We start from the raw sequence: 15302 nt of genomic DNA, 5'->3' as shown, positions 1-15302 counted from the left end.
GTGCATATTGTCCCATGTAGATAGCATGTCATAGTCATCCATTTTATCTTTAATGTTAGTAAAGTGTATTATGTATGTTAATAAAGATGTGATGATTGTGTCATAATCATCTGCTTTGACTCTCTCTAGACTAGCGTTCTCGGGTGGTTTGAAACTTGCAAGCCTTATATTTTCTGAAGAAACACAAACATAAACAGTGATGAAAGGCAAACATATTTAATGGCACAGATGAATATTTATGAGCAATCCACTATTTTGTAGAAAATAGAATGTTGAAAATTACATTTAATTCCAAGATGACAATTCATTTTTTAGATTTGGAGCCAAATTACAGGAGGGGGCAAAATAAACTTTAGAAAGATGGCAGTATCATTATTTTATTTTTACACAGAGATTGAACGGTTTATTAGTAAAATCTATAGACTTTAGCGATCCCTGAAATCACCATGGGAAAATCTCAGAGTAAAACTGGGAGTTGGTGAAAAATATGATACACCGGTGTTTTGCCAGATGAGAAGTTTATCTATCTATCTATCAGCTTTTTACTCTTTTAATTTCTTTCATAACTGTTTTAATTTTCCTTGCTGTTATTTTGTGATTATTGTAATTCATTTCTGTAAAGCACTTTGAATTGCCGTAGTGTATGAGATGTGCTTTATAAATAAACTTGCCTTGCCTTGTTGTTGCATTACATGCACAAATTACTCCAGCACAAATATCTAAACAGTCTTAAACCAAAATACATTTACTGGAGAATCAAAATCCATTTCTGAAAAAAATATTATGCTTAAAGCAAAAAAAATTCAAATAATATATAATAAAATATATCAATAAACTTAATCAAAGGGAAAACGAATATTTTTCTGACCCCATTGGCAGATTTTTGTTTTTGTTTTAAGCATAAACTTTATTTTTATGTATTTTTCATTAACCGAGACTTAATATCTTCAGTCATGTTTCTTCTCCAGTAAACGTATCTTGATTTGAGATTTGTCTGATCTCACATGCATGACAGAATCAGAGTGTGTTTTGTTGAGATTCTGTCTCTCTTTACGTGGCTGGTGTTTTTGTGATGAATTCAGCTGAACATCATTATCTGAGCTGGAGCCGCTGGGAGCTTTAAACACACACACACACACACACACACACACACGCTTTGAGAGAACATACATGTAAAACAACAGACATCCGACTCAAAAACACTATGGTTGAAGAAACAACACACTCTTCAGTCATAAAAATGAGCTGAACATCATTAACAGAAGTAAATGCCCGTCATGTGGAGGTGTTTCAGAAGCAGCTCTCCATCTCCACGTCTCACACACACTCTCTCTCTCACACACACACACACACTCATATAAAGGAGCTGCTCATCCGTCAGGTGGAGGTGTGTCAGAAGCAGCTCTCCATCTCCACGTCTCCTCCACTCTTGAGTCCGTTGGCGTCTGTGAGTTCCAGCACGTCCTGCATCTCGCGCTCGTGGACCTGATCCGCGACTCCGTTGATCTTGGAGAAACTCTGGCTGATCTCCACGAAGGTCTTGTTTTTGGTCTCCGGCAGAACGACGAGCAGGTAAACGGCACCGGCGGCGCAAACCACCACGAACAGCAGGAACGCAAACGTCTGCAGCGCCTCCTACAGGAGCACACACACACACGTATTTGTACTGGAAAACAAGATGAATGTACTGAGTAAGAACAGCGAATGTTTCCCTGACAATCTCAAATTCACTGTTTGCTTTTCAAAATGGTTTACTACTATTAAAGCTGAATATATAGTTTATTAATATAATAACTATAAAGTGTTGTTTGTGTGATGCTACGCCCCAATTCTCCTACTTGTACTACGCCCTAAAAGTGCTGGTTTTGCGGAGAAAAATGACATACTTTTGAGTGCGTATCAGAACAATCTCCAGCCGTATGGGAGTGATGTGTTGATCTGCAGTCGTGGGTCATTTTAATGCGCAGACTCTCCTTGTGTGTTTGCATAATGATGCATTTAAACTTAATGACCAAATGTATCTCTATAAAAGCTCAATGTTGTTACAGATGAAATATAATATGGATAACATCAAATAAATATCTTTTGGTCAGGTTAGATACTGATTATTAATCACTCAAACACCTTTATTTAAACCTCTCTACTTAACCACTGGTCTTGCACATCCACCATGTTTGTAGTTTTTTTAAACATTTTTTATTCATGTTTGTAGTTCTAATTGAATCCTCGTCCAAAGCGCAATGCGTTGTAGTCAATATTAGCCATTAGATCTGCACTTCGGATTCCACCCGGAAACAAGACCATATCTTTGGAATACTCATTTAAACATACTACGATTTGGGACACAGTAATTCTAATATCAAATACTATTTATTTATTTATTTACGTGAACAGGAGTCTCACCTGTATGAAGGGGAACAGGAGGGGAACAGGAGAGGAACAGGAGTCTCACCTGTATGAAGGGGAACAGGAGAGGAACAGGAGTCTCACCTGTATGAAGGGGAACAGGAGGGGAACAGGAGTCTCACCTGTAGAAGGGGAACAGGAGGGGAACAGGAGTCTCACCTGGATGAAGGGGAACAGGAGAGGAACAGGAGTCTCACCTGTAGAAGGGGAACAGGAGAGGAACAGGAGTCTCACCTGTATGAAGGGGAACAGGAGAGGAACAGGAGTCTCACCTGTATGAAGGGGAACAGGAGGGGAACAGGAGTCTCACCTGTATGAAGGGGAACAGGAGTCTCACCTGTATGAAGGGGAACAGGAGAGGAACAGGAGTCTCACCTGTATGAAGGGGAACAGGAGAGGAAGAGGAGTCTCACCTGTATGAAGGGGAACAGGAGTCTCACCTGTATGAAGGGGAACAGGAGAGGAACAGGAGTCTCACCTGTATGAAGGGGAACAGGAGAGGAACAGGAGTCTCACCTGTATGAAGGGGAACAGGAGAGGAACAGGAGTCTCACCTGTATGAAGGGGAACAGGAGGAGAACAGGAGTCTCACCTGTATGAAGGAGAACAGGAGAGGAACAGGAGTCTCACCTGTATGAAGGGGAACAGGAGAGGAACAGGAGTCTCACCTGTATGAAGGGGAACAGGAGAGGAACAGGAGTCTCACCTGTATGAAGGGGAACAGGAGGGGAACAGGAGTCTCACCTGTATGAAGGGGAACAGGAGTCTCACCTGTATGAAGGGGAACAGGAGAGGAACAGGAGTCTCACCTGTATGAAGGGGAACAGGAGAGGAAGAGGAGTCTCACCTGTATGAAGGGGAACAGGAGTCTCACCTGTATGAAGGGGAACAGGAGAGGAACAGGAGTCTCACCTGTATGAAGGGGAACAGGAGAGGAACAGGAGTCTCACCTGTATGAAGGGGAACAGGAGAGGAACAGGAGTCTCACCTGTATGAAGGGGAACAGGAGGAGAACAGGAGTCTCACCTGTATGAAGGAGAACAGGAGAGGAACAGGAGTCTCACCTGTATGAAGGGGAACAGGAGGGGAACAGGAGTCTCACCTGTATGAAGGGGAACAGGAGAGGAACAGGAGTCTCACCTGGATGAAGGGGAACAGGAGAGGAACAGGAGTCTCACCTGTATGAAGGGGAACAGGAGGAGAACAGGAGTCTCACCTGTATGAAGGGGAACAGGAGTCTCACCTGTATGAAGGGGAACAGGAGGGGAACAGGAGTCTCACCTGTATGAAGGGGAACAGGAGAGGAACAGGAGTCTCACCTGTATGAAGGGGAACAGGAGAGGAACAGGAGTCTCACCTGTATGAAGGGGAACAGGAGAGGAACAGGAGTCTCACCTGTATGAAGGGGAACAGGAGAGGAAAAGGAGTCTCACCTGTATGAAGGGGAACAGGAGTCTCATCTGTATGAAGGAGAACAGGAGAGGAACAGGAGTCTCACCTGTATGAAGGGGAACAGGAGAGGAACAGGAGTCTCACCTGTATGAAGGGGAACAGGAGAGGAAAAGGAGTCTCACCTGTATGAAGGGGAACAGGAGGGGAACAGGAGTCTCACCTGTATGAAGGGGAACAGGAGAGGAACAGGAGTCTCACCTGTATGAAGGGGAACAGGAGGAGAACAGGAGTCTCACCTGTATGAAGGGGAACAGGAGAGGAACAGGAGTCTCACCTGTATGAAGGGGAACAGGAGAGAAACAGGAGTCTCACCTGTATGAAGGGGAACAGGAGGGGAACAGGAGTCTCACCTGTATGAAGGGGAACAGGAGAGGAACAGGAGTCTCACCTGTATGAAGGGGAACAGGACGGGAACAGGAGTCTCACCTGTATGAAGGGGAACAGGAGTCTCACCTGTATGAAGGGGAACAGGAGAGGAACAGGAGAGGAACAGGAGTCTCACCTGTATGAAGTGGAACAGGAGAGGAACAGGAGTCTCACCTGTATGAAGGGGAACAGGAGAGGAACAGGAGTCTCACCTGTATGAAGGGGAAAAGGAGAGGAACAGGAGTCTCACCTGTATGAAGGGGAACAGGAGGGGAACAGGAGTCTCACCTGTATGAAGGGGAACAGGAGAGGAACAGGAGTCTCACCTGTATGAAGGGGAACAGGAGAGGAACAGGAGTCTCACCTACAGGAGAGGAACAGGAGTCTCACCTGTATGAAGGGGAACAGGAGAGGAACAGGAGTCTCACCCATATGAAGGGGAACAGGAGAGGAAAAGGAGTCTCACCTGTATGAAGGGGATCAGGAGTCTCACCTGTATGAAGGAGAACAGGAGAGGAACAGGAGTCTCACCTGTATGAAGGGGAACAGGAGAGGAAAAGGAGTCTCACCTGTATGAAGGGGAACAGGAGGGGAACAGGAGTCTCACCTGTATGAAGGGGAACAGGAGAGGAACAGGAGTCTCACCTGTATGAAGGGGAACAGGAGGAGAACAGGAGTCTCACCTGTATGAAGGGGAACAGGAGAGGAACAGGAGTCTCACCTGTATGAAGGGGAACAGGAGAGAAACAGGAGTCTCACCTGTATGAAGGGGAACAGGAGGGGAACAGGAGTCTCACCTGTATGAAGGGGAACAGGAGAGGAACAGGAGTCTCACCTGTATGAAGGGGAACAGGACGGGAACAGGAGTCTCACCTGTATGAAGGGGAACAGGAGAGGAACAGGAGTCTCACCTGTATGAAGGGGAACAGGAGTCTCACCTGTATGAAGGGGAACAGGAGGGGAACAGGAGTCTCACCTGTATGAAGGGCAACAGGAGATGAACAGGAGTCTCACCTGTATGAAGGGGAACAGGAGAGGAACAGGAGTCTCACCTGTATGAAGGGGAACAGGAGAGGAACAGGAGTCTCACCTGTATGAAGGGGAACAGGAGAGGAACAGGAGTCTCACCTGTATGAAGGGGAACAGGAGTCTCACCTGTATGAAGGGGAACAGGAGTCTCACCTGTATGAAGGGGAACAGGAGAGGAACAGGAGTCTCACCTGTATGAAGGGGAACAGGAGAGGAACAGGAGTCTCACCTGTATGAAGGGGAACAGGAGGGGAACAGGAGTCTCACCTGTATGAAGGGCAACAGGAGGAGAACAGGAGTCTCACCTGTATGAAGGGGAACAGGAGGGGAACAGGAGTCTCACCTGTATGAAGGGGAACAGGAGAGGAACAGGAGTCTCACCTGTATGAAGGGCAACAGGAGATGAACAGGAGTCTCACCTGTATGAAGGGGAACAGGAGAGGAACAGGAGACTCACCTGTATGAAGGGGAACAGGAAAGGAACAGGAGTCTCACCTGTATGAAGGGGAACAGGAGAGGAAGAGGAGTCTCACCTGTATGAAGGGGAACAGGAGAGGAACAGGAGTCTCACCTGTATGAAGGGGAACAGGAGGGGAACAGGAGTCTCACCTGTAGAAGGGGAACAGGAGAGGAACAGGAGTCTCACCTGTATGAAGGGGAACAGGAGTCCCACGGCGAAGTTCGAGAGCCAGTTGACGGTCCCTGCGACCATGAAAGCCGCCGGACGATACGACTGCTCAAACAGCTCCCCCGTCAACACAAACGGGACGCCACCTGACACACAGAAACATCCATCAACACACTCACACTCACACACTCACTCACTCACACACACACACACACACACACACACACACACACACACACACACAGAAACATCCATCAACACACTTACACACACACACACACACACACACACACACACACACACACACACACACACTCTCACTGTGTCGAATCAACACTTGGCCGATGACCTGAATGTGTGTATTCTCACTTTTTGCTTTCATCAACACCTCCTGAACTTGCAATCTGTGACGAGGATGATGTGTGTCGGGTCTTCCAGAAACAGAAGACAAGGAGGAAAACCCCCGTTCAGCAGCCGGTCTGAACACCTGTGCGGCCCAGCTTACCCCTATCCTCAACAGATCCTCAACAGATCACTGTGCTCATGAAGACGTGTGAAAGAGGGGAGTCTGCTACACTTTCACATATATTCTCTATTTTGGATATTGTGTTTTTTTTTCATATATATATTGTAAATCACTTATCTTATTTTTATTATCTGTCTTGTCGCTGTCATTCTGTCAGTGCACTGAGAGACACATTCTGTGTCCATATCTTCATGAAAACATCATCAACACATTTTTAGAGCATCATTTGTTTAGCTGGGAATGAATGAGGGAATTAATAAAGGAGCAAATAAATGAATGAATGAGGAACATCAACACAGATCTGCTGCTTTAACACTGAAACACACACACAACGAATCAGTGTAATGGAGGAATGAGAATGAACGAGCTCATCCCTCGCTCCCTCCCTGCGCCGGCCTGTCCTCGGCTCGTGTCCTGAGGATTTAGCGGATTGAGCGGCACATCTATTTTTAAACATTTACTTTAATGTTTTTTAGACAGCAGGAAAACCTTTGAGTTCCAGCACATCTGGATCAGTCTCGTAATAACACAAACTACCATTGGCATTTGCGCACACACGCACACACACACACACACACACACACACACACACACACACACACCAGCTATTAAGCTGATGTGTCTGTCCATCAGTTTCCCAGCGTTCAGACATGATCACGTTCCTGACGACTGACGTCTGTGTCTCACTGTGGGATTCTGGGATTCATTGTGTGTCTGAGCTTGAGATGATGTGACGTTTCTTCCCTCGGGATGAAGAGGAGAGAGTGTGTGTGTGTGTGTGTGTGAGTGCAGGTGCTTCATCCGACTCACTGCTGTTTATGTAATGATGCAGTGACCTATGAGAGTGTGTGTGTGTGTGTGTGAGAGTGTGTCAAGTCAAGTCAAGTCAAGTCATCTTCATTTATACAGCGCTTTAACAATATAGAGTCTCACAGCAGCTTTACAGTGATAATAGGAGATTCACGTCTATTGCGATCTCAAAATTCCGGCCAGTTGATAATACCTAGAATATCAAAATCGACTGCTGGCGGTAGATCCTTTTCCTATTTAGCACCAAAACTTTGGAACAGTCTTCCTAACATTGTCCGGGAAGCAGACACACTCTGTCAGTTCAAAGCTAGACTAAAAACACATCACCTAGCTTTCACATAATACATTATAGACTTCTATAATTCAGTGTTAGGCTGCATAGATTAGGTCAGCTGGAACCGGGAACACTTCCCATAAATCCTGATGTACTTGTTACATCATAAGAAGAATGGCATCTACGCTAATTTTAGTGTCTTTGTTTATCTCGAGGTTTCCCCGCAGCCTGCTGGATCCAGGCCGTATCCAGATCTGAGGAAGGACCTTCGCCTGGACCCGATGTCAACGCAGTGCTGAAGTGCCAACTAGTCTCTCCCTATGGAGGATCCCTTTCCCACTCTACAGATAAAGCGTCGTCGGGAAAACTCAATTTGCGTATCTACCCCGAATTGATAAAATAAAATAAAATTCTAATTTCTAATTCTAATAATAAAAGCCCCTCCTTGAACTGCCACCTTACCGTGGTGGAGGGGTTTGAGTACCCGAATGAACCTAGGAGCTATGTTGTCTGGGGCTATATGCCCCTGGTAGGGTCTCCCAAGGCAAACAGGTCCTAGGCGACGGGTCAGACTAAGAGAGGTTCAAAAACCCTTATGATGCCAAAAAAAACGAGGACCGTGACGTCGCCCGGTATGGCGCAGCCGGGGCCCCAACCTGGAGCCAGGCCCGGGGTTGGGGCTCGTATGCGAGCGCCTGGTGGTCGGGCCTCCCCCCATGGGGTCCGGCCGGGCTCAGCCCGAAGGAGCGACATGGGGCCACCCTCCCGTGGACCCACCACCTGCAGGAGGGACCGTAAGGGGCCGGTGCTAAGTGGATCGGGCGGCAGTCGAAGGCGGGGGCCTAGACAGCCCGATCCCTGGACGCGGAATCTAGCTCTAGGGACATGGAATGTCACCTCTCTGGCGGGGAAGGAGCCTGAGGTTGTGCGTGAGGTTCAGAGATTCCGACTAGAGATAGTTGGGATCACCTCTACGCACGGCTTGGGCTCTGGAACCACACTCCTGGAGAGAGGATGGACTCTTCACCACTCTGGAGTTGCCCATGGTGAGAGGCGGCGGGCTGGTGTGGGTTTGCTTATAGCCCCCCAGCTCAGCCGCCATGTGTTGGAGTTCACCCCGGTGAACGAGAGGGTCGCTTCCCTACGCCTTCTGGTCGGGGATAGGTCTCTCACTGTCGTTTGTGCTTACGGGCCGAACGGCAGTGCAGAGTACCCGGCCTTCTTGGAGTCTCTGGGAGGGGTGCTGGAAAGTGCTCCGACTGGGGACTCCGTCGTTCTACTGGGGGACTTCAACGCCCACGTGGGCAGCGACAGTGACACCTGGAGGGGCGTGATTGGGAGGAACGGCCCCCCTGATCTGAACCCGAGTGGTGTTCTGTTATTGGACTTCTGTGCTAGTTACAGCTTGTCCATAACGAACACCATGTTCAAGCATAAGGGTGTCCATCAGTGCACATGGCACCAGGACACCCTAGGCCGGAGGTCGATGATCGACTTTGTGGTCGTTTCATCCGACCTCCGGCCATATGTCTTGGACACTCGGGTGAAGAGAGGGGTGGAGCTGTCAACTGATCACCACCTGGTGGTGAGTTGGATCCGATGGCGGGGGAGGAAGCTGGACAGACTCGGCAGACCCAAACGTACTGTGAGGGTCTGTTGGGAACGTTTGGCCGAATCTCCTGTCAGAGAGATCTTCAACTCCCACCTCCGGCAGAGCTTCGACCAGATCCCGAGGGAGTCTGGAGATATTGAGTCAGAGTGGACCATGTTCTCCACCTCCATTGTCAACGCGGCCACTCGGAGCTGTGGCCGTAAGGTCTTCGGTGCCTGTCGAGGCGGCAATCCCCGAACCCGGTGGTGGACACCGGAAGTAAGGGATGCCGTCAAGCTGAAGAAGGAGTCCTATCGGGCCTGGCTGGCTTGTGGGACTCCTGAGGCAGCTGATGGGTACCGACGGGCCAAGCGGACTGCAGCCCGGGTGGTTGTGGAGGCAAAAACTCGGGCCTGGGAGGAGTTCGGTGAGGCCATGGAGAAGGACTATCGGTCGGCCTCGAAGAGATTCTGGCAAACCGTCCGGCGCCTCAGGAGGGGGAAGCAGTGCCCTACCAACGCTGTTTACAGTGGAGGTGGGCAGCTGTTGACCTCGACTGGGGATATCACCGGACGGTGGAAGGAATACTTCGAGGATCTCCTCAATCCCGCCGTCACGTCTTCCATTGAGAAAGCAGAGGCTGAGGGCTCGGAGGCGGACTCGTCCGTTACCCAAGCTGAAGTCACCGAGGTAGTCAAGAAACTCCTCGGTGGCAAGGCACCGGGGGTGGATGAGATCCGCCCTGAGTACCTCAAGTCTCTGGATGTTGTGGGGCTGTCTTGGCTGACACGCTTCTGCAACATCGCGTGGCGGTCGGGGACAGTACCTTTGGACTGGCAGACCGGGGTGGTGGTCCCTCTTTTCAAGAAGGGGGATCGGAGGGTGTGCTCCAACTATAGGGGGATCACACTTCTCAGCCTCCCTGGGAAAGTCTATGCCAGGGTACTGGAGAGGAGAATCCGGCCGATAGTAGAACCTCGGATTCAGGAGGAACAGTGTGGTTTCCGTCCCGGTCGTGGAACACTGGACCAGCTCTATACCCTCTACAAGGTGCTGGAGGGCTCATGGGAGTTTGCCCAACCAATCCACATGTGCTTTGTGGATTTGGAGAAGGCATTCGACTGTGTCCCTCGCGGCGGCCTGTGGAGGGTGCTCCGGGAGTATGGGGTCCGGGGCCCTTTGCTAAGGGCTATCCGGTCCCTGTACGACCGGAGCAGGAGCTTGGTTCGTATTGCCAGCAGTAAGTCAGACTTGTTCCCGGTGCGTGTTGGACTGCCCTTTGTCGCCGGTTCTGTTCATAATTTTTATGGACAGAATTTCTAGGCGCAGCCAGGGGCCGGAGGGGGTCAGGTTTGGGGACCACACGATTTCATCTCTGCTCTTTGCGGATGATGTTGTCGTGTTGGCCTCATCAAACCAGGACCTCCAGCATGCACTGGGACGGTTTGCAGCCGAGTGTGAAGCGGCTGGGATGAAAATCAGCACCTCCAAATCCGAGGCCATGGTTCTCAGTCGGAAAAGGGTGGTTTGCCCGCTTCAGGTTGGTGGAGAGCTCCTGCCTCAAGTGGAGGAGTTCAAGTATCTTGGGGTCTTGTTCATGAGTGAGGGAAGGATGGAACGGGAGATTGACAGGCGGATCGGTGCAGCTTCTGCAGTAATGCGGTCCCTGTACCGGTCTGTCGTGGTGAAGAAGGAGCTGAGCCGCAAGGCGAAGCTCTCGATTTACCAGTCAATCTACGTTCCTACTCTCACCTATGGTCATGAGCTGTGGGTCATGACCGAAAGGACAAGATCCCGGATACAAGCGGCCGAAATGAGCTTTCTCCGCAGGGTGGCTGGGCGATCCCTTAGAGATAGGGTGAGAAGCTCGGTCACTCGGGAGGAGCTCAGAGTAGAGCCGCTGCTCCTCCACATCGAGAGGGGTCAGTTGAGGTGGCTCGGGCATCTTTTCCGGATGCCTCCTGGACGCCTTCCCGGGAAGGTGTTCCGGGCATGTCCCACCGGGAGGAGACCCCGGGGAAGACCTAGGACACGCTGGAGAGACTATGTCTCCCGGCTGGCCTGGGAACGCCTCGGTGTCCCCCCGGAAGAGCTGGAGGAAGTGTCTAGGGAGAGGGAAGTCTGGGCATCCCTGCTTAGACTGCTGCCCCCGCGACCCGGCCCCGGATAAGCGGTAGAAGATGGATGGATGGATGGATGGAAAATAAAATTCTGTATCAAAACTATAAGGAAACACCAGTAATTTGTTTAGGCTTGGTTTGTAGGGAATTCCAAACCTGCGCACATATATTCAAAAGCACATAACTATAGAACCAGTTCTTAATGCGCATGTGAACGCCATCAGCGTTTCTCACAGGTTCGCGTTTAAAGTCTGTGTAGAGAGAATGGTGTCGTCTTGGCGGCCCCTAATTTAATAACAAATGATCGTTGCGACGGAAGCGAATCAATCAAAACTAACTTTAGCTGGAAAATAACTTTATTAAAGAACCGCTATAAAGCCAAAACAATCTTACCGTAAATTATACGTTTATCTCTGTAAAGCTGCTTTGAAACAATCTACATTGTTAAAAGTGCTATATAAATGAAGATGACTTGACTTGACTACAGTAACAGAGAGTGTTCAGGCTTTACAGCAGATCTAGAATAACGTTATTGTCCAGATAAAGTTAGTTTTGATTGATTCACTTCCATTGCAACGATCATTAGTTATTAACTTAGGGGCCGCTAACATGACACCGCTCTAACAGAAAACTCTTCAGTTCTCTCTGCGCAAACTTTAAAAACTCGAACCCGTGAGAACGCTGATGGCGTGCACATGCGTATTACGAGTTCAGTCTATATATCCTTCTCTACAAATCAACCCTCAACATACTTCTTGTCTGGCCTTAAAATTTATAATACAGAATTTGTATCACTTCCACGTAGCCAAGCGAACCGGAATTATCCCGACAACGCTTCATCTGTAGAGAGGTAAGGGGGGGGGGGGGAGGCCTTCACAGGAGAGAGACTAGTGGACACTTCAGGACTGCGCTGTCGTCACGTCCAGGCGCAGGTCCTTCATCAGATCTGGAGTGTGTGTGTGTGTGTGTGTGTGTGAGAGTGTGTGTGTGTGTCCAGGCACAGGTCCTTCCTCAGATCTGGAGTGTGTGTGTGTGTGTGTGTGTGTGTGTGTGTGTGAGTGTGTGTGGTGAGTGTGTGTGTGTGTCCAGGCACAGGTCCTTCGTCAGATCTGGAGTGTGTGTGAGAGTGTGTGTGTGTGTGTGTGTGTGTGTGTGTGTGTGTGTGTGTGTGTGTGAGTGTGTGTGTGTGTGTGTGTGTGTGTGTGAGAGTGTGTGTGTGAGAGTGTGTGTGTGTGTGTGTGTGTGTGTGTGAGAGAGAGTGTGTGTGTGTCCAGGCACAGGTCCTTCCTCAGATCTGGAGTGTGTGTGTGTGTGTGTGTGTGTGTGTGTGGTGAGTGTGTGTGTGTGTGTGTGTGTGTGAGTGAGTGTGTGTGGTGAGTGTGTGTGTGTGTGTGTGTGTGTGTGTGTGTGTGTGTGTGTGTGTGTGTGAGTGAGTGTGTGTGGTGAGTGTGTGTGTGTGTGTGTGTGTGTGTGTGTGTGTGTGTGTGTGTCCAGGCACAGGTCCTTCCTCAGATCTGGAGTGTGTGTGTGTGTGTGTGTGTGTGTGTGTGTGTGAGTGAGTGAGTGTGTGTGTGAGTGAGTGAGTGAGTGAGTGTGTGTGTGTGTGTGTGTGTGTGTGTGTGTGTGTGTGTGTGTGTGTGTGTGTGAGGGTAGCATGTACAGAGTGAACAGCAGCGGTCCTAGTACTGAGCCTTGTGGTACGCCATACTGAACTTGTGATCGATGAGACATCTCTTCATTTACTGCTACAAACTGATAACGGTCAGATAAGTATGATTTAAACCATGCTAGTGCAATTCCACTAATGCCAACATAATTTTCTAGTCCATTTAAAAGAACGTTGTGGTCAATAGTGTCAAATGCAGCACTAAGATCGAGTAACACTAATAGAGAGACACAACCACGATCGGATGATAAGAGCAAATCATTTGTGACTCTAACGAGAGCTGTTTCGGTACTATGGTACGGTCTAAATCCTGACTGGAAATCCTCGCAGATATCATTTCTTTCAAGAAAGGAACACAGTTGTGAGGATACTGCCTTTTCTAGTGTCTTTGACAGAAAAGGTAGATTTGAGATCGGCCTGTAATTGACTAATTCTGTAGGATCAAGTTGCGGTTTTTTAACAAGCGGTTTAATCATAGCCAGCTTAAAGTTTTTTGGTACGTATCCTAGAGACAAAGACGAATTAATGATATTAAGAAGAGGATCTGTGACCTCTGGAAGCATCTCTTTCAGTAGCTTAGTCGGTATAGGGTCTAACATACATGTTGTAGATTTAGATGATTTAACGAGTTTAGTAAATTCTTCCTCTTCTATAGCAACAAATGAATGGAATTTTTCCTCAGGGAGACTACAATGCACTGCCTGATGTGATACTGTAGTAGACGGTTGCATAGTTATAATTTTCTCCCTGATATTATCAATCTTGTTAGTGAAGAAGTTCATAAAGTCATTACTGCTGTGTTGCTTGGAAACTTCTGGGCTTGAAGATTTATTTTTCGTTAGTTTAGCCACTGTTTCAAATAAATACCTAGGATTATGTTTATTTTCTTCTAATAGGGTTGAAAAATAAGCAGATCTAGCAGCTTTTAAAGCCTCTCTGTAAGCAATCAAGCTCTCCTTCCATGAAATGTGAAATACCTCTAGTTTTGTTTTCTTCCAGTTGCGCTCCATCTCTCTGGCTGCTCTCTTAAGGGCCTGAGTGTGCTCGTTGTACCACGGCGCTGGACTATTTTCTTTACTCTTCTTTAAGCGCAACGGAGCAACTGTGTCTAAAGTGCTGGAAAAGAGAGAGTTAAAAGTTTCTGTTGCAATATCGAGTTCTTCTAAGCTATCTGGGATGCTGAGATGATGAAACTGATCAGGAAGATTATTGATAAAGCAATCTTTAGTGGCAGAAGTGATAGGTCTAACATATTTGTAACACGGAGTCGGCTTTGCAGCCTTGGCTAAATGAAGTTTACACGAGACTAGATAATGATCTGAGATGTTATCGCTCTGCTGCAGAATTTCAATGGCATCAACATCTATTCCATGTGATAATATTAGATCTAGAGTATGATTACGACGATGAGTAGGTCCTGACACGTGTTGTCTAACTCCAATAGAGTTCAGAATGTCTTTAAATGCCAATCCCAATGCATCTTTTTCATTATCTATGTGTATATTAAAATTGATTTTATCTGCAGCCAGAACTAACTCTGATAGAAAGTCAGCGAATTCTTTGATAAGTCTCTATGGTGCCCTGGTGGCCTGTATACAGTAGCCAGCACAAATCTCAAACGTTTATCATTTACACTATATATTGCTATATTAAGCACCAACACTTCAAAAGAATTATATTTGAAACTAGACTAATTCTGAAGATATTACTATAAATTACAGCAACTCCTCCCCCTTTGCGTTTCAGACGAGGCTCATGTTTATAACAGTAATCTTGCAGGGTGGACTCATTTAAAGTAATGTAATCGTTTGGTTTTAGCCAGGTTTCTGTCAAACACAGCACATCTAGGTTATTATCTGAAATCATATCATTAACAATGAGTGATTTTGAAGTAAGCGATCGAATATTCAGCAACCCGAGCTTTATCATTTGCTCATCTGTATTATATCTGTTTTTTATTTGTTGAACATCGATTACATTTTTACGCTTAGACGGGTTTGGGAGTTTTTTGTATGTCCTAATTCGGGGAACAGACACAGTCTCTACATGATGATAGCTAGGTGAAAGAGTCTCTATGTGATGGGATTTATCTGACCTTGGTGACGCGAGGCCGCTAGCAGACGATCGGTTTAGCCAGTCTGTCTGCTTCCTGACCTGAGCCCCAGATTGTCATGTTTGAGCTCTAAGACTATGTGCCCTATTTTAACGATCTGAAACGCAAGTATCAAATGCGAAACGCGAGTAACTTTGTTGGCGGGTCTCGGCGCTGTTGCTATTTTCCCGGCGGGATAAATGACTCTTGCGCCCGATGCAAATCTAAAATGTGTTGGTCTGAAGTCGCTTCATTACTCATAGGTGTGGTTTGGGCGTAACGTGAAATAAACCAATCAGAGCGACATCTCACATTCCCTTTAAGAGCAGGCGCGCTTGTTCC

The 15302-nt window shown here is 47.7% G+C and overlaps 1 protein-coding gene across 4 annotated transcripts in view; it reads right to left on the bottom strand.

Annotated features, from left to right (window-relative positions):
- Positions 1 to 200: 200 nt before the first annotated feature.
- slc2a9l2 (solute carrier family 2 member 9, like 2) overlaps positions 201 to 15302 on the bottom strand; it is a 73301-nt gene continuing 58199 nt past the window's right edge. For 2 of the 4 annotated variants that reach the window (XM_079893331.1, XM_079893332.1), the window contains exons 12-13: positions 5900 to 6027; positions 201 to 1635 (exon numbers count right to left, since the gene is read on the bottom strand). In XM_079893331.1, coding sequence (XP_079749457.1) covers positions 1393 to 1635; positions 5900 to 6027 — 371 coding nt within the window. In that variant the 3' untranslated portion in view covers positions 201 to 1392. The remainder of the gene's footprint in view (positions 1636 to 5899; positions 6028 to 15302) is intronic. The other 2 variants (XM_079893329.1, XM_079893330.1) reach the window with 1 other exon arrangement.

The sequence above is a fragment of the Squalius cephalus genome (genome assembly GCF_949319135.1).
Source record: "Squalius cephalus genome assembly, chromosome: 14".
Classification (NCBI taxonomy): Eukaryota; Metazoa; Chordata; class Actinopteri; order Cypriniformes; family Leuciscidae; genus Squalius; species Squalius cephalus.
The sequence above is the reverse complement of the archived record's forward strand: the minus strand, read 5'-3'. Positions and strand labels throughout refer to the sequence as shown.